Source organism: Chelonoidis abingdonii, chromosome 4 (assembly GCF_003597395.2).
Source record: "Chelonoidis abingdonii isolate Lonesome George chromosome 4, CheloAbing_2.0, whole genome shotgun sequence".
In the NCBI taxonomy this organism is placed as follows: domain Eukaryota; kingdom Metazoa; phylum Chordata; order Testudines; family Testudinidae; genus Chelonoidis; species Chelonoidis abingdonii.
In genome coordinates, this window is record NC_133772.1 from 154275222 (window position 1) to 154302760 (window position 27539).

At 47.2% G+C, this 27539-nt stretch overlaps 1 protein-coding gene and 1 long non-coding RNA gene across 3 annotated transcripts in view; one reads left to right on the forward strand and one right to left on the reverse strand.

The window, feature by feature from the left end:
• Nucleotides 1-309: 309 nt before the first annotated feature.
• The window catches only part of ERO1A (endoplasmic reticulum oxidoreductase 1 alpha), a 38136-nt gene continuing 10906 nt past the window's right edge, over nt 310-27539 (forward strand). For both annotated transcript variants that reach the window (XM_032765953.2, XM_032765954.2), the window contains exons 1-8: nt 310-454; nt 11166-11285; nt 12699-12782; nt 15110-15148; nt 15596-15672; nt 15759-15832; nt 17178-17298; nt 25730-25776. In XM_032765953.2, the coding sequence (XP_032621844.1) occupies nt 338-454; nt 11166-11285; nt 12699-12782; nt 15110-15148; nt 15596-15672; nt 15759-15832; nt 17178-17298; nt 25730-25776 (679 nt within the window). In that variant the 5' untranslated portion in view covers nt 310-337. The remainder of the gene's footprint in view (nt 455-11165; nt 11286-12698; nt 12783-15109; nt 15149-15595; nt 15673-15758; nt 15833-17177; nt 17299-25729; nt 25777-27539) is intronic.
• Nucleotides 8432-27539, reverse strand: part of LOC116816601 (uncharacterized) — a 39474-nt gene continuing 20366 nt past the window's right edge. The window contains exon 2 of the long non-coding RNA XR_012655855.1: nt 8432-9481. This is a non-coding gene — a long non-coding RNA (uncharacterized LOC116816601). The remainder of the gene's footprint in view (nt 9482-27539) is intronic.

Genomic DNA, 27539 nt, shown 5'->3' on the forward strand with positions numbered 1-27539 from the left:
GCTGGGTGTGCCAAGCGGGTGCACTGGCAGACCGAGTGTAGTCCGGTGCGCAGGCCTGGCTCGGCCACGGGCACTGGCACAAGTCGGGGCGGGGTGCAGGCGCTGGGCGCAGAGCGGTCCCACCGCCGCGCAGGGTTGGGCGGGCTCTGGGGACGTATCACCGCTACCCGCCACCGCAGGCTCCTCCAATGGGGCAGGGCCAGGTCAGGCCGGGGCCCGGCGTGGGCCGCGTTCCACGTCCGCAGCTTCCCGGCCGGAAATCCGGGCGCGCCTAGCGGGGCGGGGCCGCCCGGCCGGTCTAGTCCGCGCGCCGCGGCAGCCCCCACAGACACGCGCCATGGGCCGCTGCGACCTGCGCTGGCTGCTGCTGGGACTGTCGGGGCGGGGGGCTGGGACCCGGGGCGGCCGCCGGGCAGCCCCTGCGGGCTCTGCGGAGCAGAGGTGCTTCTGCCAGGTGAGAGCCGCCGGCCGGCCGGTGCGCCCCGCGCGTCTGTCCTCCCTCCCTCCCCCTCTGCGCCTGCCCGCGGTGTCTGTCTGTCCCTCCTCTCCCCCCTCTGCGCCTGCCCGCGGTGTGTGTCCGTCCTCCTCTCCCCCTCTGCGCCTGCCCGCGGTGTCTGTCGTCCCTCCTCTCCCCTCTGCGCCTGCCCGCGGTGTCTGTCCGTCCCTCCTCTCCCCCCTCTGCGCCTGCCCCAGGTGTCTGTCTGTCCCTCCTCTCCCCCCTCTGCGCCTGGCCCCAGGTGTGCTGTCCGTCCCTCCTCTCCCCCCCTCTGCGCCTGCCCCAGGTGTCTGTCCGTCCCTCCTCTCCCCCCTCTGCGCCTGCCCCAGGTGTTGTCCGTCCCTCCTCTCCCCCCCCCCTCTGCGCCTGCCCCAGGTGTGTGTCCGTCCCTCCTCTCCCCCCCTCTGCCGCCCTGCCCCAGGTGTGTTCCGTCCCTCCCTCCCTCTGCGCCTGCCCCAGGTGTGTGTCCGTCCCTCTCTCCCCCCTCTTGCCGCCTGCCCCAGGTGTGTGTCCGTCCCTCCTCTCCCCCTCTGCGCCTGCCCCAGTGTCTGTCCGTCCCTCCTCTCCCCCTCTGCGCCTTGCCTCCTCTCCCCCCTCTGCGCCTGCCCCAGGTGTGTGTCCGTCCCTCCTCTCCCCCCTCTGCGCCTGCCCCAGGTGTCTGTCCCGCCCCTCCTCTCCCCCCTCTGCGCTGCCCTCCTCTCCCCCCTCTGCGCCTGCCCCAGGTGTGTGTGTCCGTTCCCTCCTCTCCCCCCCCCTGCGCCTCCCTCAGGTGCGTGTCTTCCGTCCCTCCTCTCCCCCCCCCCGCGCCTCCTCAGTGTCTGTCCTCTCTCATCCCTCTGGTATCTGTCCGTTCCTCCTCTCGTCCCCGCGTGTCCGTCCTGTCCCCCCATCTGCGCCTCCCCTTGGTGTCTGTCAGGGTATGTTCTACCCTCCCATCCCCACACTCATGTTATCGGCATGTTTCTCTATCACCCCACCTGTCACATCCTCCCCTACCTGTCTTCTCCCTAAAACAAGGAGGAGTCCTTGTGGCACCTTATAGACTAGCACATTTATTTGGGGATAAGCTTTCGTGGGCTAAAACCCACTTCATCAGGTGAATGGAGTGGAAAATCCAGTAGGAAGAGATCTATAGCAGTACATGAAAAGATGGGAGTTGCCTTACCTAGTGGGGGGGTTGAGACAAGTCAATTAAAGTGGGCTATTATCAACAGGATGAAAAATCACTTTTGTAGTGGTAATCAGGGTGGCTCATTTCAAACTGTTACAAGACGGTGAGAGTAACAGTAGCAGCAAATTAGCATGGGGAAATCAGGTTTTTTTTAGTTCTTGTAATGACCCATCCACTCCCAGTCTTTATTCAGGCCTAATTTGATGGTGTCCAGGTTGCAAATTAATTCCAGTTCTGCAGTGTCTCCTCCTTGTACCCATCCTGCCCTGCCAGGGCACTCACTAATCTCCTCCTTAACCTGAGTCGTGAAGGGTGGGTCTCCAGAACTGTGTGAGCGTTAGGTCCGGCTTGGCAGTGCTGTAGTTTAAAGGTCTCTGTTAACTGTTCAGACAGTTGACCCAGGGTTGTGGTGGATTGTCCATCACAGAGAATTTTTCAGTCAAGGGTGGATTGTGTTTCTAAAAACTCTGTTCTAGGAATTATTTTGGGGGCGTTCTCTGGCCTGAACTATATAGGCGATCAGACTAGGCCAGGGATTCTCAAACTTCATTTCACCGTGACCCCCTTCTGACAACAAAAATTATTACAGGACCCCGGTAGGGGGACTGAAGCCTGAGCCCACCCAGGGAGGGGGGAAAGCCAAAGCCCCACCTCTCCAGGTTGGGGGACCAAAGCCGAAGCCCAAAGGCTTCAGCCGCAGGCAGGGGGCCTGTAACCTGAGCCCTCGGGCTTGGGCTTTGGCCCGGGCCCCAGCAAATCTAAGCCAGCCCTGGTGACCCCATTAAAATGGGGTCGTGACCCATTTCGGGGTCCCAACCCACAGTTTGAGGACTAGGTGATCACAGTGGTCCCTTTTGGCCTTGGAATCTGACACTATGAAACCATAGACACAGCACAGACAGCAGCAGTATATTCTGTCCCATACAGCCCTGCTGCCATTGCCAGTGCGTCTCCTTCCTGAGCTGGAGGGACCCATCATCAGGGGTGAGAGACGGTGTACTTTGCAGGCTTATTACAGTCCTTAGGCCGGGGTAGTCGATAGGGGGACCGCAGGCCAAATCTTGACCGCCAGATGCTTTTGAATGGACCCCAAAATCTTTTTATTTTCTTACAGGGGCGGCTCCAGGCACCAGCGCATCAAGCGCGTGCCTGGGGCAGCAAGCCACGGGGGGCGGCCTGCCGGTCGCCATTAGAGTGGCAGTCAGACTGCCTTCGGCGGCATGCCTGAGGGAAGTCTGCTGTTAACGTGGATTCGGTGGCATGCCTGCAGGAGGTCCGCCGGTCCTGAGGATTCGGTGGCAATTTGGCGGCGGGTACGCCGAAGGCAAGGGACCGGCAGACCTCCTGCAGGCATGCCACCGAAAGCCGACTGACTGCCGTGCTTAGGGTGGCAAAATACATGGAGCCGCCTCTGTTTACTTATTATGATTGTTGTTTTACTATTTTCTCTGAAGTCTGACCTTGACTATACCTTGACCAAGAAATTTGGACCTTGGCAAAAAAATAATTGACTGGTCTAAGATATTTCAAGGATGTACATCACTATAGTATCTGAGGGTGAAATCTTCCTATCTGTCCTGTTTCTCACTTATCACATTCCCAACAGTCAGGAGCTATTCCTTATGCTTCTGACATTCAGGAGAGAGAGGAACGCAAGAGAAAGATTTTGACAGGTTTTCAGATTTGTCCTGTGTACAGCCCTCTCTTGTAGAAGAGATTAAAGTATAAAATCCAATGTATAATAAAGTGTTTGTTGCAACGTTAGCTCTTCCACATTGCATATGCTAGGTCAGATCCTCAGCCGGTGTAAAGCAGCGTAGATCCATTAACTTCAGTGAAGCTATGCTGACTTACACCAGCTGAGGATCTGTCCTGTTGTGTTTAAGCGATACATTTAACAGCCTAAACAGCAACCATGTGTGTGCAATGTAAAGACCAGATCTTGCAATTATACGAATGGACCCCACTCAGAATACCCGACTTTGACTCATTTGCAGGATTTGGGGCCCAGATGAGTTACAATTGCAATGAAACATTTAACACTTTCATTTTCTGACCCATGTTTAAACCTTGTAACCTCAATGTGACAATAACAGGTTTTGTATTAACTTCCTCATTCTTTTCCATCTATTAAAAAGGAATTGGGAAATGGGAACTATGGAGTTGCACAACTGGCTTGGGTTTAATAATCATTTTCATGTAGATAGCCTGTCAAAGAGATACTGCTGATAAAGAATGAAAAAATGTTATTTAGTTCTTTAAAGGTGTTTTGCCTATATATAACCATAGAGACTGAATAGTGATTGCGAGAAAGAGGCATTAATTTACACAAGTACAAGTCAAATGAAAAGTAAGTACCACTGTATAAAGCAGTATGGGACAGACATAGAATAGTGCTTTGCATATGCACACTGAAGTGCTTGTTCTTTTCTTTTTCCTCTGGGTGGGAACGGTTGGCGCTATAACTTGTGCATCTGAGCTCTCTAAAGCCATTATTTTCCTGCTGCCTTTTCTTTTAGAATATACACCTCTATCCCGATATAACGCTGTCCTCGGGAGCTAAAAAATCTTACCGTGTTATAGGTGAGCGCATATTATATCGAACTTGCTCTGATCCGCCGGAGTGCGCAGCCCTGCCCCCCCCCCGCACACTGCTTTACCATATTATATCCGAATTCGTGTTATATCAGGTCACGTTATATCGGGGTACAGGTGTAATTTGTTCTGTTAATAGCATTTTTCATAATCGAGGTATCCCGAAGTTTATCACCTTCACAAAATCGGTTTGGTTATGTGCTGACAGTGTGTTGTGTAAGGAAAGAGAATAGCGTGTATGACCCCATTAGCTCAGACGTGGCATAGGATGACATGGGGGGTGTTGGTACAGACTTAAGATAAAACTAGCACTCACAACATTTCAGATGCTGGACCAAATAGGTCCTGATTCTGCAGTGAGCTCCACGTGGGCTGGTTTCAGTGAGGCTCCCCGTGGGGGAGATTGAGGCCTAACTTTTTTGACAGCTACGTTACAGTTCCTTTACATTAAGGCCACCACTACCCAGTTCTGAAACTTTATCAAAAACAGGCCTGTGTAACTAAAAACAACATAACAATTTCACATAATGTTGCTGCTTTACCATCTGTCTCATTAGCACTAAATATCATTTCAACATCTCTGTTCCAATAACTTTACAAACAGCTCATCCTCCACTCAGATATTTTTGTTTATGATGTATTATATGCTCTAATCAATCATTAATCAAGTCTCCCTATGTACTCCCAGGAACTTACTGCACATATATTGTTTACAGACTTTTGTAGTTGCTTTGTGGAAACACTGCAGCTGTTGGGTGATGGGCAACCTGGATTTTGGTTGAACATTGTGCAGTTAGGCAAATGAAGGTTATTCAGATAACACAAAGGGTGTGGGGTTTTGTTTTTTGTGTGTGTCAGTTTGGTACCTGGCCATAATAGAAAATGTGAAAAGTTGGGCCTCAAGAATATCTGATCCTTTGCTCCTTGAACAGATTTTTAAGTTGCGTTCCTTTTCTTTTTATTAGTTTTTTGTATTATGGTAGTGCCTAGGAGCCCTTGTCGTGGATCAAGAACTCAGCATGTGTTAGGTGTTGGACAGAGGCAGAACAAAAAGATGGTCCCCAAAGAGCTTACAATCTAAGTATAAGACCAAAGACAACAGATGGATACGGACAGACAGGGGAAGTCAAGGAAATAGACAATATTGATCAGTGTGATCAGGCATGGTATCAGCACACTAACGTCTGTCAAGTTTTTGGCAGGCAGGCAAGATGGCAAAGGAGAGTGTTTTGGAAGGATTTGAAGGGGGAGAATGACAGGGCTTTGCAGATGTCTTTGGGGAGTTCCTTCCAAGCAGTAGGGGCAGCAATTTAATCAGTGTGTGATGGAGGCTGACATCATGGTCCCACTGAAGGGCTGACTAGATGTTTCGGTAGTGAGTAAGAGATCATGGGTAGAGTGGAAATAGGCTATGAAGGGCCTTGCAAGTGAAGACAAGTAGCTTGTGTTTAAAGAGACAGAGAAGGGGGAACAAGTGGAGGAAGGCAAAGAAGGGGCAGCGTGGTCAAAGCAACGGGCTAGGAGAATGAGCTCCTTAAGTTTGTGTTTTCAAGCCCTGCCCTGACCACTGAGGCAGGAATTCATACCTGCCAACACTCAATGTCTCCATAGTGTCATCTGGGGAGCAAAACTGGGACGTGTCTTCTAACTCTATTGGCAGCTGCAGCTGCAGCTCCCTGCTGCAGGCACACACTCTGAAATGTCACCTGACGCAACTTCAGTCTCCCCAGTGTGAGATGCTGCCAGGGAACTCAATAGGTGAGATACTGCTGAACGCACAGCTCTGTACCTTGCTCCTGCAGCTACCAGTGAGGCTAACGTGAGAGCCCCACAAGCCCAGTCTTGGCTCTGACGTCATACAGGAATCACCTGGATGAGGTGGGGGAGGGGAAGGACTAACTGGATCCCAGTGTACAGCAGCTGTGGCAGAAAGTGGGCTTAGGAGCCTCCATAACTGAAGATCTCCCTTTGGCCATGAGCTGCCAACTCACAAAAAATAATGAGTTGATCCCAAATTTGAGTGGAGTACCACAAGCAGGGAGAGCTGGGAGGTGGTAACTAGGGTGGCTGCTGATACAGGCTAAAAGATGCTCCTCATTCCATCCTCTGAGATGATCCCACTTCCTGTTCTGGCTGCAGGTGAGCATGGCAGGATAATGTGTCACCATCTTCCCCACTCCACAGCTGGGCTGGGGACGGGTGGCAGCAGGGGGAGGAAGATGCACACACCCTGCTTTCATTACCTTGGAAGCTTGTGGGAGTCTTTGCACTGACTTAAATGGGAGTTGGACAGGGCAGTGAAAAAGAAGGGGGTGACCGAGAGAAAGCGAGGGAGGAGGGAGCTAACCAGACATGGGGGGAAGAAAGTAGAGGGGATAGAGCAGAGAGGACAATTGCAGAAGAGTGGAGAGCTAGGTGAGGGAAAGGAGGGAGATGAAGTGAAGGAGAAAGAACAAAAGCAAGGGAAATATAGTAAGATTTTTATCTGATTGGGGTTTAGTACCAAAATATTGCAGTGTTCTAATGGCTGTGTTAGGTACACACGCCATGCCCATCCATTAGCATTAGAGAGTTAATTAGACATGCATACTGAGTTCCAGTTGCATTCCTTCACAAGAAGGCCCCAGACTTCCTCAAGAATCTGGGCCACTCGTATTGTCTGGGATGTTTGTATCTGCCAGCTGCAAGTGCATCATAGCTTTAGTGTTAGTATCTTGTATTTGGGCAGAACCAGCCCTGCCCTCTTGCCTCATATCATGCTTACGCACCCCTTCCATCTTTGACATCACCATAGCTTCAGTGTTGCCTCCTTTCGCTTGGGCAACACCAGCCCTAGCCTCTGGGCTCAGGGAAACCCAGCTGTTCAGTTCAGCGAGTCCCGTGAACAATGAAGCACATGGCACCTGTTTGTGAGTATATCAGCTTGTGTGTTTCATCTTAAACAACTGTTCCAGATAAATATTTATTTTTTAAAGATGTCACTTAGTGTGTGGCATATGTTGTCAACACATTTATAATTAAGATGTCGGTGCCATGACAGTAGGCGCTGTAGATACCCAAATAAATAACATTACAACTTCTGCTAAGGGGCCTAAAGCAGCAGGGAAAGACATTGATACAGTGATATATGTCCATATAAGGACCTATAAGGAACATTGTAACTCTGGAATTACACTAGAGCAGAGGTGCATTCTTATGTTTCCTGGCTGGATTTTGTATTTTGATCTTGACTATTTCTAGACTTTCTAGAGCAGGTCAGTTTAGCCAGGGCAAAAGTGAAATGGAAGCCTTATTAGTCTTATTGGGACCTTTCTCCTTGCACCAGTAGCATTGCTTCAGTCCTCTAGGAGGCTTGGATCACACACAGTGCTCGATAGCTCTTTTCTATGGGACCTCTGGTGTCTCAGGCGTCAGCATCTTGGAGGCTTCCTGGCTTCACTGGCTCCTGTTCTGTCTCCCTTTACATTGTCTCCAGCCTTTGGCTCCTCAGGAAGGGAGGCAGTGGTAGGTAAGCAGGCCAGTAATGCATGCTAGACCATATGTATGCTTGAGAACTGAACCATTCCAAACTGGTAGGCTAGAACTGGATGGAGCACAGAGGGTGAATTCCTGAGAGCATTAAGTCAATGGGAATTGTCAGTGGAGAGAGGAGTTCCATGTGCCTACACTAGCTGTGCTGAATTGTTCCGAACCCTCTGCGTGGCCTATTCTTTTTCCTCGTGCTGTTCTAAACCCTATACTGCAGCTCCCAGAAGCAGTGGAATCTGGGCTGTTTCAAAAGACAGTGCCCAGGGGAACTGTCTGCACAATGGTAGTGCCATCTATCCATGCTGGTGGTATTGCCTTCCACACTGCAGATCAAAACAGCTCATGCTGAATCAGTGAAAGCAAATCTAATGCCAGCAGTGTTTTGGCATGCATGCCCCTTGAAGCAATTCCGCGTGTAGGTATTCCATGTTTTTCAAGGATGCCAGCAGGACCAACATGTTCTCAGAATGGAACCTTTTTCTAGTGTAACTGAATCATTAGCTGCCCAGATTTGCACCACAGTAGCTCTGAACACCCGGCTGGATCACAGTGCAGCGCGTTCCCTGGCTTAACTAAAGAATGCAATATTTCCAGAAAGTAGCAATACAGATTTTGAAACAGAAGTGAGTGTAGACTAGAGATTAGTCAGTTAATTTTTTTTAATTGGGTGGCTTAGCCTTGTGATAAGCTTAATTGCTGAGCTCTTAATTTTACAGCAATTGCAATGCAAAACCCCTTCAGTTTCCCAATTACAGAATCGTAGAATTGTAGGTCTGGAAATGTCAATGTTTATACTGAAAACATGAGGTCAAGTGTAGGAAATAGTACTAGGGTTGCTTTGTAAAACAGGAGATTCCAAAACGAAACATAGAACCATAGTCTTGTAACAAAAATACATTGTTTATGGGGAAGCAGGAGTGCTAGCATGGTAACGTAGACGTCCCTTTCCACTGAGTTCAGCAAGCCTCGACTGTGGTCCGGGTTGCCCAAATGATTTCTTTAAAGGAGTCAATTCCACAGTACTGACGTACAATAGGAGAGATTCAGGTTTGGAGACTGGGCTCCTTATTCCTCAGGCAGCAGACTAGGCCATTGCAAAGTCAGTCATCTGGAGCTTTTCCCGAAGGGTGCTAATTGTTCCATCCATTCTTTCTTTCCTTGTTTAATCACTGTCTAGGAGGAAAGTGTTCCATTGCCCCCTGTCCCTTTTGAGGGTGGGGGAAGGGAGCAAGAAGGTGTTTAATTGCCCCAGTGGTGATTAGCACTGTTCTGTTCAGATTTGTCTGTGGCCTTCATGTAGTTATCAGGGCGCCTTACAGAAGTCTTTAAGTGAGGTGACTAGCATCTCTTGCCTGGCTCATTCTTTCATTCTTCTCTTTCCCGACTATAATTTGTAAATGAATATTTTTAAAAATAATCTGATAGGTGTCCATGCTGCTCTATGTTTGCCCCAGAGAAGGCAGGGCAAAGAAGTGTGCCTTCCCTGGGAGTGGAATGTAGGAAGGTTGGTGGTACTTTGCTTCTGTGGGATTTCATTCCTCAATCTGGGACCAGCCCCTGAGAAAGCTCAGTCCCCCAAACAGAAGAGATTTATCCTACTTCGCACAGTTCTTTTGGGCCTGAGGAGCAGACTTGTTTCTGTAGCCCTCATCCCGGATCTTTAGGTATCCTGGGCCCAAGCTGATGGGTGCCTGAAAAATAAGGACCAAGACTGAATTACTTGCAAGTGAGAGAAGAGAATTAACAAGAAGTCCTTGAAAACAACAACAAAATTCTGTTGTCTGTATAGCTTCGTATTTACTTTGTTCCTTGCTTCTCTTACAGTATTATTCCTGTCACCCCCTGGCAATCGTTAGAACAGCTCCTTTACAAATTTACACTTAGCTGTCACCGACCTTAACGCCTGTAAGGATCCTCTGTTTTCCATTATCTTCTCCTTCTGCCTCTGCCTGCAGGTTTGCTTCCAGTACAATGAAGAGGGAGCTGAGATTTGACATGATCGGAAATTTTGGAGAATGAACTAATATTTTGTCTGTGCGTGTAAATGGTTATGTGCTATAGGGTTCTGCTATTTTTGGTAGATGTTGAAGGACAGGGTCAAGGGAACCTATTATAATAAACTGTATCAAACTTCCTGTGGATATTCACTTCCTAAACTAATATATCTATTTAAATGTAAAGTCCTTCTTGGTCTTAAGTCCTTGAATTTCCAAAACTGTGATATTACCCAACACTGTATAATGCCACATTGCTATATGTTGGACTGATGTGTCAAAATCCAATATAAGTCACCAACATAATGTAAAGGGTTGGGTGCTGAGAGTACTTCTGGCTCAGGTGTTTTAACGCTGAGTTGTTTACTTCCTACTCTGTCTACTTATTTGACATTGTGCAACTTCCTCTTTGAGCCAGCAATCTGTGTGCAGTAAGACCACAAATGAATCTGTCTTCTCATGCGGTCTTAAAAAAGCACTCAGCAACAACACAGCCCACTGAGTTGCTTTGGAATGATGCAAGAAATATTGGCTTTTTAAACTAGATTTAACATGATTATTTTCTTGGATCTCTGTAATCGATGGGAGAAGAGATTCCATCACGTTTTGTCCGGTTCTGATTAAATCAAGTAAAATGGCAGCAACATAATTGCCTGCCTAAAAACGGTTTAATAAAGTGGTTTAATAGGACTTTATTTTGGTCGTTGTGAGTTCTGATGAAGGTATTGTTATCACATAATTGGTCTTGATGCGGGGGACTGGCACTCCTTACAACCCTGAGGGTCCATCCAGACTACGAGTGTAGACCAGGCCTGTGATGCTGCAGGGATTGTTGTCCTATAAGAACCTAGGTAGGCAATTGCCATTGGTATAGTTCCGTTAAAGTTCAGGGCATTCAGCACCTTGCTGGATCAGGCCCTAAAATTGTTCATATACAATGTATGTGGCCAAAGGAGTGTATTTATGTGTGCTTTGTAGACAGGACAAGAATTAATGTGTAATAATACAACTTAGTCAAATGTTTCAATCAGAATCTAAGTTTTTTAAAAAGAGTGAAGTGTTCATGAAATATCAGCTCTTCAGCAGTATGGCAACTATGAATAAGTTTTGGAGAAAGGGCATTCCTCCACAAAGATTTACAGACACCAAGATATATAGAAAAAGGCACAAGACAGTTCTCAAAGCTGTGTCTAAAAAAATTAAAAATACCAAGCCAGTACAGCAGGGTTGATGCTTGTTAATTCTCATTAACCTCCTTATCTGGTAGCCTCTTAGGAAAAGTCTGGGAAGATGTTTTGTATTAAATATTGTGCACTGTACTTAAAAATAGATCCTATATTTTGTTCATATTATGTGTCATATTTTGTTTTTTATTCAACAGGTCACTGGTTACTTAGATGATTGCACCTGTGATGTTGAAACCATAGATACATTTAACAACAACAAGCTTTTTCCTAGATTAAATAAACTTCTGGAAAGTGACTACTTTAGACATTACAAGGTATTTTCATATTAGAAAATTATATTCATTGCCAAAAATTTGTCGGGACTTGATAAGTAGTGTGTTTTTATGTTTTTTATTTTTTTTTAAAATCTCCTCCATATAAGTTATCAATTATCTTTTAATTCATGTATTCTTGTTTTAGGAACGTGATCATAACAATTCAGACTTTCATACTATTCGGAGAACCTTAATTTGAGGCAACATAGTCTTCAAATAAATTATATAAAGTTTTAAGAATTGCTTCTGAAGCACTTTTTTCCCCTTAAAGGCTTTAGTGGTAGAGCAAGGAAGTGGTTTTTATGCCAGGTGAAGTATGGAAAATATTTGCTGGGGCAAAAGCTGTGCAGTGAGAACAATATTTTGTTTGTACGCACGAAGAGGCACTTAACAAGACCAAGCGAATTGGTCATTATAACGTCTATCCAGTTTTTATTAAATGGGTCCTGCCTGCGATTATACCATAATAACCTCGCTGGAGTTGTATGAATATAAGCAGTGCTGAATTTGTGCCAGGGCAGTCCTGGCACGTCTAGGTTTGGTAGCTCATAGCCCCAGCACCTCTGGGCTTGCTGCATCAGTGATGAACGTAAAAAAAATGCTTGAGCCCTGGCACCTCTTTCATTATAAATTAAGCACTGACTGTAAGTAAGTGCAGAATTTGGCCATTTGTGCTTTTAAAAAACCTTTCTACCTGGGGAGTCAAACATGAGGCAGTGTTTGAGTATGTTCATCATAGAATATCACGGTTGGAAAGGAGGTCAGCTAGTCCAACCCCCTGACAGATTTTTGCCGTGATCTCTAAATAGCCCCCTCACGGATTGAACTCACAACCGTGGGTTTACCAGGCCAAGGCTCAAACTACTGAGCTATCCCTCCCCCAATTTGGCTGTAGTTTTGTCTATTACTGTTTTAAAAAAATCATTACATGTTAGGGTTATTTAGGAGAGCACTACTTGGAGGCTGATATTTTGAGGCAGATAAGGGAGTAATTGAGAATCTGCTCTAGGCCCAGGAGCATCTAAGAAATGCCCTGAAAAATGCGCTACCAAACATCTGAAATCTTTAATGTCACCATATTTAACGTCATCTGTAAGGTCACCTCCAACTGAAAACATTTTTCATGTGAGAGAGAGAAGTACAAAAGTTTATCCTGAATCTTTTTCACCAATTGTGAAGTTCACTCCTGTGTAGAAAGCCAGAGTATGGGCCATGTGTCACTTAAGCCCTTATAAAAGGGTGGATTGCTGTGTGCTGAGTTACACCTTAAATGAGAATTATTGCAAAAGTTATGGCTTAGATCTACTTCAAAGGTAACGAGTGTTGTTAAATTAGGCTGTGGTTCATATCATTGGCTTGGTTATGTGGATTTGTATAATATGTATTTATTTTTTTATATATAATTCTTTATAGGTAAACCTAAAGAAACCTTGCCCTTTTTGGAATGACAGCAGTCACTGTGGGATAAGAGACTGCGCAGTAAAGCCTTGTGCATCTGTAAGTACACGAATCTATTCAGGTCCAGATTTGTAATGGTATTTAGGCATTGCTGCTCTGCCCAGCATCTCAACCCCTAAGTCTCGTTTTCAAAAGGGATTCAGGCATTTAGGAGCCAAAATCCCATTGACAGTCAATGAAAATGAGAGTTAGCTCCTAAATCGGCTAAGTGTTGCAAGGCTATGCACAGCAATGCCTAAATACCTTTACAAATCTGGCCACAGTAACTTGTTTCTTCTCTAGCCAATCTTTACAGAGGACAGGAATCCATGCTTTTGCTTACTGTAGCTAATACAATTGTAGCTTTCTGATCAGGTTTATATAGATAAGTGCAGAGTTTCAAAAAGTTCAGTGAATAGAAGATTGTTGGGGGTGGAATAGATCTGGACAAGGAGGAGAAGTCTGGAGATAAATGTGAAAAGTGAGGGACATATGCCTTTTTGTTAAAATATTATATGTTTGCTGTTGAAGAAAAAAATCCAGAATACATAATGTTGTTTTAGTTAAATTAAAAAAATGTAAATGTCAGTCTCGTGATGTTCTCCTCCTACTAATACAGCATGGCAAGAAAATCCTCCAAATATTAATGATTAACCTGTTGAATTGGAGATAGTTCACCTCCCAAAGACTTCATAAATATCTGCTTTAATTACTTTTGGTAAATGAAATAACCAAACAAACATTCATTTTTTGATATAGCTGTAGAACTGATCTGAAAAGTTTTCAAAATATATCACTGTTTAAAAATGTATAGTGTGTACCTTCTAAAAATGAAACCTACATCTATCTCTGAGTTGTGAAGAATATGTATTAAGGTTCTAACAACCAACAAGAATGCACTTTTATGTAGAAAACCATGATTAAGTCGAGTCTTCCTGACTAGTGATTTAAATCAAATCCATCCTGGATGAAAGCAGTTAAAAGAATATAGTACTCTAAAGGTAGAAGGCTGCCTGATATGAGCTGATCCTATTTAGATTATGTTTTCCATGTCACTATAGTTTATTTTCACGTATCCTTAAAAAGCACAGTGTGCATTTAAGTAAGCTTGCCTAGGAAGAGAATTGGCTTTTCTTCCCTCGATAGCCATGTTGTAACATCTCAAATATAGAGGTGAAGAGGCCTGATTAACAGGAAATATACCAGCTGATGTAACACTTTAAAACAGTCTAGTTCAGGAAGAATTACCACTCACTCACACATACTGTGTATTCTGCTACATTTGGCTAATTTCATCTCCCTTCTTCCCCCTCTCTCAAAAAGACATGAATATTAATTTCTTCTTGGTTTTTCTGTGGCACTCCCCCCATAATATCTGAGTGCCTCACAAATGTTAATGAATTAGCCTTCCAGCATCCCTATGGGATAAGAAAGCAAGCATTATTATTCCCTTTTGAGGCAATAGGGAAACTGAGGTACAAAGAGACTTGGGGCCTGATTCTGGTGTATGCCAAGCCCCTTTAAACTACTATGACAGTAGAGAGGAGCCTAAATGTAAATGAGAATAAGGCCCTAAAGGAAATGCCTATGATTAAGAAGGATGTTGATAAATTGGAGAGGGTCCAGAGAAGAGCCATGAGAATGATTAAAGGAATCGAAAACATGACTTATAGTGATAAGACTCAAAGAGCTCAATATATTTATCTTAACAAAGAGAATGTTAAGAGGTGGCTTGATTATGGTCTATATCTACCTACATGGGGAACAAATATTTAATAGTGGGCACTTCAGTGTAGCAGAGAAACATATAACACGATCCAAAGGCTGGAAGTTGAAGCTAGATAAATTGAGACTGGAAATCAGACGTACATTTTTAACAGTGGGAGTAATTAACCTTTGGGACAATTGACCAAGGGTCGTGGTGGATCCTCCATCACTGACAATTTTTCAATCAAGGTGGGATTTTTTCTAAGAGCTCTGCTCTAGGAATTATTTTGGGGAAGTTCTACAGTCTGCGCTATACAGGATGTCAGACTAGGTGATCACAATGGTCCTTTCTGGTTGTGGAATCTATTAATCACACAGGAGATCTCGGCTCAAATCTTAACTCCTCCTTAGATCTCTTGAATCCCAGTCCAGTGCCTGAATCCTAAAACCACGTTGCCCCTCTAACTAATTTTATTGAAAGCAGCAAAGAGTCCTGTGGCACCTTATAGACTAACAGATGTATTGGAGCATGAACTTTCGTGGGTAAATACCCACTTCGTCGGATGCCTCTTTTATTGAAAGATTTTTGGTCAGTTTCCTAATGTTTCCTGAAATTAGACTAGAAGACCACATCAGCACGATGGATAAAACGTGTCTCAGTTTTATATCTTGCATTTCAGAACGAAGTCCCTGGTGGAACTGAATCTGCAAGCTATAAGGTATGTGTGTCTGTATGAATGGTATGACATGTGACTGTTAAATTTCACTACAGCTGATACAAACCTCTCTAATCAGGCTGACATCAAGTGTACCACAAATAACCTCTGTTCCTCCTGACAATTGCTGTTTAGAATATTGCCCCCTTTTTAATGTCACAATGATCATAAAACTACTTCCCATTCAAAACAACTAAGTTGTTGGAGTTTCAGAAGTTGCCAGTGGGGACTTCTGAGGTGAAATTCAAAGTGATCACTACAGTCGCATGGGCCTCTAAACATCTTCAAATACCCTGCTCCTTTTGTAGACATACAGGTTAAGATGAAATATTGACAGACAATTGTGAGCTGTAGGTGCCCAGCATCTTTGAAAATCAGACCAAATGCTTTAATGGATTTGGGGAAGGATTTTAAATGCAGAAAATCAGCTATTTCCTCTTTGCCTTCTAGTATTCAGAAGAAGCCAGTAAACATGTTGGAGAATGTGAGGAGGCTAAGAGACTTGGTGCCGTTAATGAATCTTTGAGGTATAATTTCATTCGATAAATCATTACGTTTGTCATAAAGAAAAATTAATATTGACTCTCAAACTCTCTCTCTTTATTCTCTGTAGCGAGGAAACCCAGCGAGCCATGCTTCAGTGGACCCAGCATGAAGATTCTTCAGACAACTTTTGTGAAGCTGATGGTATGAGGCTCTATCTAGCCTGAATGATTTTGTGACGATGTTTAAACAAAGGCTGATTGCAAAGTCTGAAATCTTTGTAAAAATTTAAGCTGTGGAATAATATACTAGTAAGTTTGAATTCTTTGTGTTTAATCTTTATTTGTACTTTTTTTGAAGAGATGCAGGAAGAACTATCCCTTGTCAAATTTGCTGCAGTGGTAAACCTGACTTTCCATATTCCTTAACTCTGTAATGGTTGAGACAAAGGCCATGTTTACATTGAGTGCTTCAGCAGCACAGCAGTGGTACTGTAATGCTGTTGTGTAGATATTTCCCATAGCCACGGAAGGGTTTTCCTGTTACTGTAGGAACTCAACCTCCCTAGGTGACAGTAGCTAGAGTGATGGAAACATTCTACACTGTCTACACGGGGGGTTAGATTTTCTTAGCTACGGTGCTCGAGGGTGCAAATCCCCCCAAGTCCCATGCTATGTCAGCCTAACTTTTAAGTGTAGACCAGGCCAAAGTGAAATACTCTGTACTTCATAGACTCCTTTGCAACTGGAAACATTCCAGCTGGCAGTACTGAGTGCTGGAAAACTGTCTCCCTGTAACAGAGCGTGTGCATGTACACGTGCTGTGTCATGCAGGCTCCTTTCTGTAAAAATATGTCCGTTGATCTTTGCAGTTTCATTAAAGTGGCAACTATTTATCTTTGGAACTCAAATGTTTCAGGCTTCCGAGCAGACACACAGGTTTTAACTTTCATTTTTCAGGGTTTTCAGTGGATTCACAGTGTGGCTCAGACTTGAAACTAGAAGACAAGTAAGGGTGTGTCTATGCTGCAAATGAAGGTATGATTGTAGTACAGGTAGACGCACCTGTGCTAGCACGAGTAGCAATAGGCTAACATTCCCTGGTGCCCTGGTTCTGGGCAGCCTGCGCTGAAGACCATACTGCAGTTGTTACCTGTGCTAGCTAGATTAAAGCTACCATGGGTGTTCCTACCTGTGTTACAGTCACAGCTTCCCTTGCTGTGTGTGGACATAGCCTACATGTTGGTTGTTAAGGGCCAGATTCTGAAACCTTACTCATTTAATACTCCTCTTTCAATATGTTTCTATTGCTTTCACAGGGGCTACTAGGGTGACTCGACATCTTGATATTAGGAACTTTGTCTTATATCTGCAACTGTACTTCACCTTCCCCGAAAAAAAGAAGTGTCCTGATTTTTCACACTTGCTCTCTGGTCCCCCTATTCAGAGAACATGGTATTAATCAGTGTGAGTCAAGGTGGCAAAATCTGGCCCTGAGTATGTAGATTCTTCACTTCCTTTTGTCCTCAACTAAGGCCTTCCCTCCACAGATATACAGTCTCCTGATGCAGAGTATGTGGATTTACTCTTGAATCCTGAACGCTACACGGGTTACAAAGGACCAGAGGCTTGGAAGATCTGGAACAGCATTTATGAGGAGAACTGTTTCAAGTATGTGGTTTGAGAGAGTCTCTCTGTGTGCTTTGGTTACTACTCATTGTGCACAAATACGTTTGATCAGATGAAAACTTCCCCCACAAATTCTAAGACAATTATTTAAGTAGGGGAGGTTCTGTGAATGTTGTTGGAAAATGTCCATTCTTGTCTTCAGGATTTGTTTGTAATATTTTTAGCTATCTTTTTCCTGGTCACACCAATCAATGTTGTTGCTGATTAAAGGCATGGCAGTTGCTGCAATGCCATATGGTAGGATCTGAGTATCATCCCTTGGTCCCAGGCTGGCTAAGAACCCTGCACAGACAGGGTCTTCAGCTGCAGAAGAGAGGGATTCCTTCCCATTGCTCTCCACTAATCCTGGTGACTCACTGGGTGGTACTGATGGGTCTTGAAGGAGCCATGGCCAAGCTGCATCTGCTGGAAGGTGGATTGCTACAATCTGGGGATTGTTGAAACTCTGAGAGGATCTGGAGCAATCTTTTCACTGGTATCGCATCACCATTAACTACTGTGGTGACTCATCCCCAGAGTCATTAAATCTGTGTTTGTGTGCCTCGTACAGTGGGGAGGTAATGGCTTTGTTGAAGATTTGTCACCACTTCTAGTGAAAGGCTGGGAGAGCCCGGTAGGCATGTCTGAGTCCTCCAGCAAACTAGGCAAGACCAGATTTGACATTCATGGTTTTTCAAAGGTGTGTTTGTGTGTGCGTGTTGTGTTGCCTTCCTGCTTATTGCATGCTGTTCCTGTTAGCTTCCTGGTTCCTGCATCAGTGTTCCAGTTTTTGTGTGAGGGTGTGCACGCATGCACACACGCAGGGCCGGCTTTAGGAAATGCGGTGCCCAATTCGAACATTTTTGGCGGGGCCCCAGCAAGGATGTATGGAAAAAAAAAAATGTAAAAAAAATAAAATAAAATAAAAAAGCCTTTCATTTCTTAGCAATCGGTTCCCTATAAAAAGTTCTGATTTAAGGGATGTGCCACAGTATGTATTTTTTGTACTAATAGCATTACCATATGTCTGTATTTTCCCAGGAGGAATTTTTAAAATTTAGCCTGACATGTCTGGGAAAATACGGATGTACGTTAACCCTACCTGAAGTTCTTTTTTAAAAAGATGGGCCTGAACTAGAAATGAGCTCTGTTTCACACGTGTGGGTCCCCGCCACTCCCTGGGGTGTGCTAGGGTGACCAGATGTCCCGATTTTTATAGGGACAGTCCTGATTTTTGGGTCTTTTTCTTATATAGACTCCTATTACCCCCCCCACCCCCATCCCGATTTTTCACACTTGCTGTCTGGTCATCCTAGGGTGTGCACATGTGTGGGTCCCAGCTGCTCCCTGCCCCCCTCATTGAAGCAGGTGTGCAGGGTTACTGCCCTGGGAACTGCAGAGCACCAGTGGACATGGGGCTGGCTGGAGGCAGGACAGGAGCTGACTGGAGGTAGGGGCTGGCTGCAGGCAGGGCAGGGGGTGTGAGGCTGGCTGGAGACAGGGTGTGTGTGGGGGTGGGCTGGCTGGCTTCAGGCAGGGCCGCAGGGGGGTGCGGCAGGGGTTGGCAGGGCTGGAGACAGAGGAGTGTGGAACTGGCTGGCTTCAGGCAGGGGGATGCGGCAGGGATTGGCTGGTGACAGGGCAGGGGGTGCAGGGCTGGTGCGGGAAGGGCAGAGGGTGCGGCAGGGCCTGGCTGGAGACGGGCTGGCTGCAGGCAGGGGGTACAGGGCTGGCTGGAGACGGGCTGGCTGCGGGCAGGGGGTGCCTGGTACAGGGGGTACAGCCCACCCTGTATGGTGAGTGCCCCTTCCTCCTCCCTCCCCTATCGGGGTAGCAGCAGTAGCCTGGGGCTCGGAGGTATTTAAAGGGCCTGGGGCTCCCCTGCTTCCACCACCCCAGCCCTGTAAATATCCAAGGGAGCCCTGGGGGAAGCGGTGGGGCTCCGGTGGCTATTTAAAGGACTGGGACAGCAGAGGCAGCTGGAGCCCCCCCAACCCCCACTACCCCAGGGCTCTGGGGGCTATTTAAAGGGCCTGGGATTTCCCTGCTTCTACCGCCCCAGCCCTTTAAATAGCCGTGGGAGCCCTGGGGAAGCAGTGGGGCTCCCACGGCTATTTAAAGGGCCGGGGCAGTAGAAGCAACAGGAGCCCCGGACTTTTTAAATAGCCCCCAGAGCTCTGCAGCCCTACCTCAGGTCTTCAGCAGTGGGGCTCCAGTGGCAATTTAAAGGGTTTGGGGCTCCAGCCCCTGCTGGGAGCCCCAGGTCCTTTAAATTGCCCCCTAGGGAAGCCAGACCACCCCGGTACAGCACACCGTCTCTTGCCCGTATGCTGTACTGAGGCTTGGGTGCGGGGCCCTCTTAGGGGCGGGGCCCGATTCAGGGAAATTGGTTGAATTGGCCTACAGCTGGCCCTGCACACACGTAGCATTGGCTGTGTGAAGTTACTCAGGGCTTGCTGCTACATACCTTCCAATTGGACTGTTATGTTTTGTTCAGAGTGTGGTTGACTTATCCGGTCCATGGTTATTACATGTCCTGATTGACCACCTACCTATGTGTCTTACTTCGATTTCTGCGTGATTTGGGATTGCTGTTCTGTGGTATATAGGAGTGTAACATTATGGCCACAAGTGTTTCTATTCTGTGGCCCATGCTGCCTACACATTCTTCACCTGTTAACTGGCGATACTGTGTCTGGAAGTTTCGGAACTGTTGCAGATCCTGCAACACTCCGATGTGGCTAGATTACCCTTGCTGCAGAACTGCTTAGTGCCATGATGGCATTTATACTTATGAACTCCCGGAGCCCATGTCCTTCTTTGATGTGCCTGTGCAGCACCTCAATGAGTAATTTGGGACTGGAGATTCTGTTCTGCTAAAGAGGAAAATGTTTTTTAAAGTTTGCCAGCAGCCCAACAAAACCATATGCAAGTTTGCATGTTGTGTGCAGCAGGTGGCCCAGGATTATGAATTTGGGAATGTTATGATTGGTGTAGCCAGTGACCTCCTGGGTGAATGGTTTTGGCCAAAGATGCTAGAACTCTTAGCTTTTGATGCCACAGTTGCTAAGAGTGAAGCATTTGAGGGGGCTCAGGCTCAAAGGGTTCTGTGTCTCTGACTGCTGCTCTCCTTGTGTCTACACCAGGGGCGAGCAAACTTTTTGCCTGAGGGCTGCATTGGGTTTTGGAAATTGTATGGAGGGCCTATTAAGAGAGGCTGTGCCTTCCCGAAGAGCCAGGCGTGGCCCGGCCCCCAATCCCTATCTGTGTGCCCCCTGACCCCCCCGCTTCTTGCCCCCTGACAACCCTCAAGGACTCCTGCCCCATCCAAGCCCCCTGCTCCCTGTCCCCTCTGGGAACCTCCACCCCGACTGCCCCCTGCTGCCCCATCCAACCCCTCCTCTCATTCCTGACTGCCCTGCTTCCCAGACCCCTGCCCCATCCAACCACCCCTTCTCCCTGACTGACCCCAGAACCCCTACCCCTGATTGTCCCCCACTGCCCCCCCGGGACCTCTGCCCCCATTCAACCCTCTGTTCCCTGCCCTCTGACTGCCCTGCCCCCTGATCCTCCCCTCCCCAAACTCCTCTCCAACCCCTCTGCTCCCTGCCCCCTTACCGCGCTGCCTGGAGCACCGGTGGCTGGCAGTGCTACAGCCATGCTGCCTGGCTGGAGCCTGCCATGCACCGTGCAGCACAGAGACTGGGTCAGGCCAGGCTCTGCAGCTGCGCTGCCCCAGGAGCTCACCACCCAGAGCATTGTGGTGGTGGCGCCATGAGCGGAGGCTGCAGGGGAGGGGGAACAGCAGAGGACCAGGGGCGAGCCTCCCGGGGCAGGAGCTCAGAGGCCAGACAGGAGGGTCCTGCGGGCCGGACGTGGCCTACGGGCTGTAATTTGCCCACCTCTGGTCTACACTTAACCCATCAGCTGTTCTTTCTACTTCTGTCGCTCGGTCATACAGCACTACCTACTCCCACACCTTGGTCTCAGCCGGGCGTGAAAGTTTCCAGTGCCTCACTGTTTCTGCCGTAGTAGTACGGGTCACGTGGCCAGTTTTCCTGTCTGCCAGGCTACAACTGCTAAGTGCTGGGCTTATGGGAAGGAAGGACACTTTCAGTTAGTGTGCCATGGTGCACAGGCTCACAATGACAGGTACATTCTGTAAATGTGGAGCCGCAGGACACTGCCTTTACCGGGGACCTTGATGTTTCCTTTGATACAGTCTTCTCGTGTGGCAAGGTGCTGGAGCGGGTATCCAATATTGTAGAAATTAATGGTTCACCTGTGAAGTGCATGGTGGAGATGGGTGCTGACATTAATGTTCTCCCCTCTGGGTTAGTTCATAATCTGGCCATTTGCCTGACTACAGTGGTGATAAAAGCTTAGAATTTGTATGCTTTGCAGACAGTGAGTGGAGCTGTGTGTTCTACAAAGGCTGCAAAGTTTTACATGGTAAATGTGCTGCTGCGAATGCCGTTCCATTGTTGTCCTGTGATCTGTGTTTAGTGTGTTATGCAGGAATTCGCACAGGACACCTTGGGTGTGGTTATGTTGGCTAGAATAGAAGGGGATACCCAATGTACCATTCAGAGAGAACAGGATTTATTTAATGGTGATGATGTTCTCTCCATGCGATATGCGCACTCTCTCCAGCTGGATTCAAATGCCAAGCCCTTTGCATCACCTGCATGTCAGGTACCTCCTGCATTTTTTGACAAGATCGAAGCAGCGCATGAAAGATAACAGTATCATGCGGGAGGTGGAAGGGCCTATGGAAATAGAGCCCCCCCTCCCCCCAAGGTGATCGGATACAGGAAGAATGATGACATTTGACTGTGCATGGATTTTAGGGCACTTAATAAGTATGTGAAAAGTGAGCAGTTTCAATTGCCAACCTTCAAAGAAGTGACCTGTTGAGTAAATCCTGGATTTTCAATCTGCTGGATAACCGATCTGGTCATTAGCCAATATCTGTGGTTGAAAGTTTGCAGTTGTTATTGACTTTCAACATGTCATTTGGGAGGTATTGCTATCAACAACTCCCTTTTGGGTGAGTCTCTGCTCCTGAGGTATTTCAGAGACTGGTGTCTCAGCTCCTTGATAATATCTAAGTTGCATGTTGATATTTGGATGGCATTCTCATGGTTGCTAAGAGTCCTCCTGAGCATAATGCTGTTCTGGACCAGGGCTAACCCAACTCCAACAAGCTGGCATAAAGTTAAATGCGGCCAAGTGCTGTTTTGCAAGAGATGGTGTAGATTTTCTAGGGCGTTCTCTGTTGGCCGATGGTGTGAAACTGGCACCTGAATAGCTACAAGCTGTTGCTTTGCTACCATTACCCACAGATGGTAGCAGTTTATGTTTGATCTTGGCTTACCTTGAAACATAAGTGGTCATGCTCTGCCCCATGTTAGTACCTTTGCCAAGCCACTGTGGGGTTTAACCCAGGGCCAGTTGGTTTGGACTGAAGAGGCAAAGCAGGCCTTTGAAACCCCAAGTCAAGCCCTCTGTAGTATCCAGTCATATGCTTATTTTGATCCAAAGAAGTCAGTAGTGATTCAGTCTGATCCATGCAATTCGGGACTGGGCCTAGTTCTGCTCCAGGAGGGATGGCTGGTTATATTTGCCTCCCATAGTCTCAGCCCAATGGAGACAAAATATTTCCAGATGGAGCGAGAATTCTTGGCATGGTTTTTGCCATTGTACACTTCAAAGTCTACTTAGTGGGGAGACATTTTACATTAGAAACTGATCATTTGCCTCTTTGGCAAATCTGTCATAAAGTGATTGACTGCTGCAGCTTCACACTCTCAGCGATGGTTTCTTCAGTTGCAGCAGTAAGACTTGAAGTTGGTGCGTATCAAAGGAGGACGTCATTTGCTTGCTGATGTTCATTTGAGAAATTCTGCTGCGTTGGTGCCCTTGTGTTCAGAAACAGCAAAGTACACCCGATACTTTTTACTGAAAGATCTGCCCGTTGAACTAGGGCAGACCACTGATGCAAAACTGTGCAAGATGGTACATGCTGTACAGGGGGCTTGGATGGACCTGATCCTTAAGAGAACTTTGTCTACGTTCTACAAAATTTGTTCTGAGCTCATGGTGAAGACATGTGCTATTCAACATATTGTATGCAGAGAAGCTCAGGTGATTGTCCCAGCAGCGTTGCGACAAACAATGTGGCCCGTGAAGGACATTTGGGAGTTACCCATGAAGGAACAAATGCATATTGTGACAGACCCAGGCCAGTGGGATACAGGAGTCTGGTAGAGGGCAAATATACTGGTCACTGGATGAGTAGTTTTCTGTTCCCTGAGTGACTAGAGCAGGGGCTGCACTGGAGTAATCAGGAACCTGCTAGAACCAATTAAGGCAGACAGGCTGATTAGAACACCTGCAGCCAATCAAGGAGGCATATCAGAGGGCACCTGGGTTAAAAGGAGCTCACTCCCAGTCAGGCGGCGGGAGCCAGAGGAGAAGAAGTGTGTTGAGGAGCTGGGAGCAAGAGGCACAAGGAGCTGAGAGTGAGAGGCTGTGATGCTGAGAACTGAGGAGTACAGCTTATCAGACACCAGGAGAAGGTCGGGTGATGGACAAACGAAAGCGTCCGTTTGGAGGAGGCCATGGGGAAGTAGCCCAGGGAGTTGTAGCTGTCATGCAGCTGTTACAGGAGGCACTATAGACAGCTGCAATCCACAGGGCCCTGGGCTGGAACCCGGAGTAGAGGGTGGGCCCGAGTTCCCCCTAAACCTCCTAACTCCTGATCATATACAGGAGGAGTCAACCCAGACTGTGGGTTCCACCAGAGGGGAAGATCACTGAGGTGAGCAAATCTGCCAATAAGGGCAGGACCCAGCAAGGTAGAGGAGGAACTTTGTCACAATATTGATGCTGGGTGGCCAGCGCTGCACTCAGACATTGAGCATTAGATGAAGGCAGACTCAGCATGCACAATGCATAGAACAGCTGCTCCTCCAGCCCCTCTGAAACCAGTAGTCATAGACACACCATGGCAGAGAATTGCAGTAGATATTTTTGGCCCCTCAGTTGCACTGCATGGTTACACGCTGTTGACAGTTATGGAGTATTACTGACATTACTCCTTTGCATTCATAAGGCACCTCAAAGGAGCTTGTTTCTTGCCTAAGCACTTAATTTGCAATGTTTGGCCTACTAGGGAGCCTTGTTTCAGATCATGGGACACTCTGTATCGAGAGTTTGAAGAGTTCTGGCGAGGATTGGTACAGTACATTATAAATTTGCTGCGTACCCTCTGCAAGGAAATGGGAAAGCGGAAAGACTGCATCAGACATCCATCTCCACCCTCTGACAAACAGAAGCTAGGGACACCATTCCTTACCCATCCTGGCTAATAGCTATTAATGGACTTAACCTCCATGAATTTATCCAGTTCTCTTTTAAACCCTGTTATAGTCCTAGCCTTCACCTCATGATTGTACTGTAGAAACCCCTTTCTATCATCTCTTCAGCTGATCTATGAGGGCCAACTTGTATATGCTGACAGAAAAGGTTCATCCCACCTCTTTGCCATCCTCAAAGCTGATATGACTAGGAAATATGTGAGTTTCAGAAAGCGTACCCATACATGACTCCATGCAGTCTATCCTGGACACGTGGTATATGTTAGGCAAGGATCTGGAGGTGTTTTTGATACTCGTGGCATGATGTTGCAGGTTCCAGGGTATGGAGTGTGGCAAGTGTGTTTATCACACGGAGAATGTGTTGTTAACCAGCGAGAGAGATACTGTCTACTGACAGGGGAGTGGAGAGGGAGGAGGACGCTCCTTTCTGTGTGTGACTATGTCATTTTGCCAGTTGAGGAAGTTGAGCTGAATCTGAGGAATAACCTACAGGATTACCTGGGGCCTCTGGAAAGGTACGGCTGAACTTCTGGGGAGAAGAGAAGGACACTGTGTGTGTGAGCGCGCACACCTGCGGGTGTTTTGCCTTCCTGCTTATTGCTTCCTGAACTTGGTGTTCTAGTTTCTGCTCCTGGGGGTGAGTAGCGTTGGGTATGTGCGGGGTTACTCAAAGCCTGCTGCTACATACCTGCTCTTTGACTGCTGTTATGTTTTGTTCAGACTGTTGCTGACTTAACCGGTTCACGGTTATTACATGTGTTGATTGACCACCAGCCTGTGTGTCTTGCTTCAATTTCCTTGTGTTCTGGGCTTGCTGTTGTGAGGCCCATCAGAGTGTAACAAAAGGATTTTTTTTTTGTTTTTTTGGTAATGCATAAAAGAAAATCCAAACGGGGCACAATTCCCCTCTTTTCCATCTTGCTGCCACCTTGAAATCTGTACGGGCAGAGGAAACAGTTCAACACCAGTCTGGGTTGTTTGACTTTCATGAATGTTTTTGCAGAGCCAAGTGGCTGTTACATATTATCTATTTAAATTATTTTCTCTCGTAGGCCTCGGACCATAGAAAGACCTTTAAATCCCTTGGCTTCTGGCAGAGGTGAGTCATTTATTCGTCCCACTAAGCTATTTGGCAGCCCACGAGTTTTGGTGGCGTTAATTATGAAAGCTGTTTACGCTGGCTCTATGAATTTAAAAAGAAAAATGGTTTAGCTCAAGCCTAGAACTGTGCACAACAGCGTAGCTAGTGGGATGCATCAGAAGCAGCTGCTTCTCCTCCTCACATTTTTTAAAAAAGCGGCGCCTCATGGGCTCCGCTCTGAACGGCCTGCCCGATTTCTGTCCTGCCCCAACCGATCAGCTCTCTCCCCCAGCAGGAGGGAGATAGCTGATTGTGGGGTGGAAGTGGCGCCTGCCGGCCAGCACTGCCAGCAACCCGGCCAAAGGAGCTGTGGGATGGGTGGCTGCAGCAGGCCAGCACGGAAGCAGCTTGCTCGGACCGCGCCTGGCGAGGCTCACTGCCTTCTTCCCCTACCCTCGAAGAGGTAGGACCAGTGCTGAGCTGGGCTGGTGCTGCACGCGTGAGCCCCTCCCAGGCTCTCCCAGTCCCGAGGGCAGCTCCAGCCCCCTCTGCACAGAGAGCCCCGGGGACTCTAGCCCACTCTCATCCCCGGTAACCCCTCCCCAAACTCCATACCCCATGTACCTGTCCAATGTACCCTGTGCCCCTACCTTTCCCTCCCCTTCACTTCCCCTCGTACCTCCGTCCTCTGCCAGCCTCCCTGTACAGCCATGCGGGGGGGCTGCGTGGCCAGGGGGGTGCAGCATGGCCGCAGTGTGGCCGGAGGAGCTAGCCAAGGGAGGGAAGGGGCACGGCGTGGCCGGAGGAGCCAGGGGGCGTGGCCAGAGGAGGAGCCAAGGGGGGCACCTTTTTTATGTTTGCTTGCTCCCCTTGCTGTTAAAACCTGGCTACGCCACTGACCGTGCGTGTACCATAAAGGGAGGATGTTTTTGCATGTAACAGCTCAGGGAAAACGGTCTGAGTCAGCACCAGTGAAATCAACGTGAGCTTTGACGTTGACTGGGAACAGGATTGGTTTATGGGCACTCACTTTTTATACTTGAAGATGCCAAGGGCATTCGAGTATCAGAGGGGTAGCAATGTTAGTCTGGATCTGTAAAAGCAGCAAAGAATCCTGTGGCACGTTATAGACTAACAGACGTTTTGGAGCATGAGCTTTCGTGGGTGAATACCCACTTCGTCAGATGCATGTGACGAAGTGGGTATTCACCCACGAAAGCTCATGCTCCAAAACGTCTGTTAGTCTATAAGGTGCCACAGGATTCTCTGCTGCTAAGGGCATTTGAAAACGTCCCTATGAAATAAGGCCTCCATTGTATTAGCGTCTTTACAAACATCTAGTAAGAGATGGACCCTGCCCTAAGGGTTATGATCTAAATAGTCAAAATGGACAAAGGGTGGCAAGGAGAACAGAGTCAGAGGTGAAGTGACCAAGGACACGCAGCCGCTTAGTTGAGATTAGACCCCAGGTCTCCTGAAACCCAGTCTAATACCCTATTCACTAGACCACACCGCCTCTCTCCTCTTCATTTGAAATCTAACCCCGTTGGTCATGCTAGCTCTTATGTATGAAAGCCTGAAAAAATATTTGCCCAATTGCAGCAGTCCAGGCATCTGTGTTGACAGCTTATTTCCACCATATTAAGAGTTAGCAAAAGAAAAGTTTAGGGACTGGGTTTTCACGAGAATCTGAATTCTGTCCGCAAAAGCTCCTGCAATTCATTCTTTGATTAACACATGAATAAAATGAGAGCATGCTGGACAAAATAGACAAAGGAAAA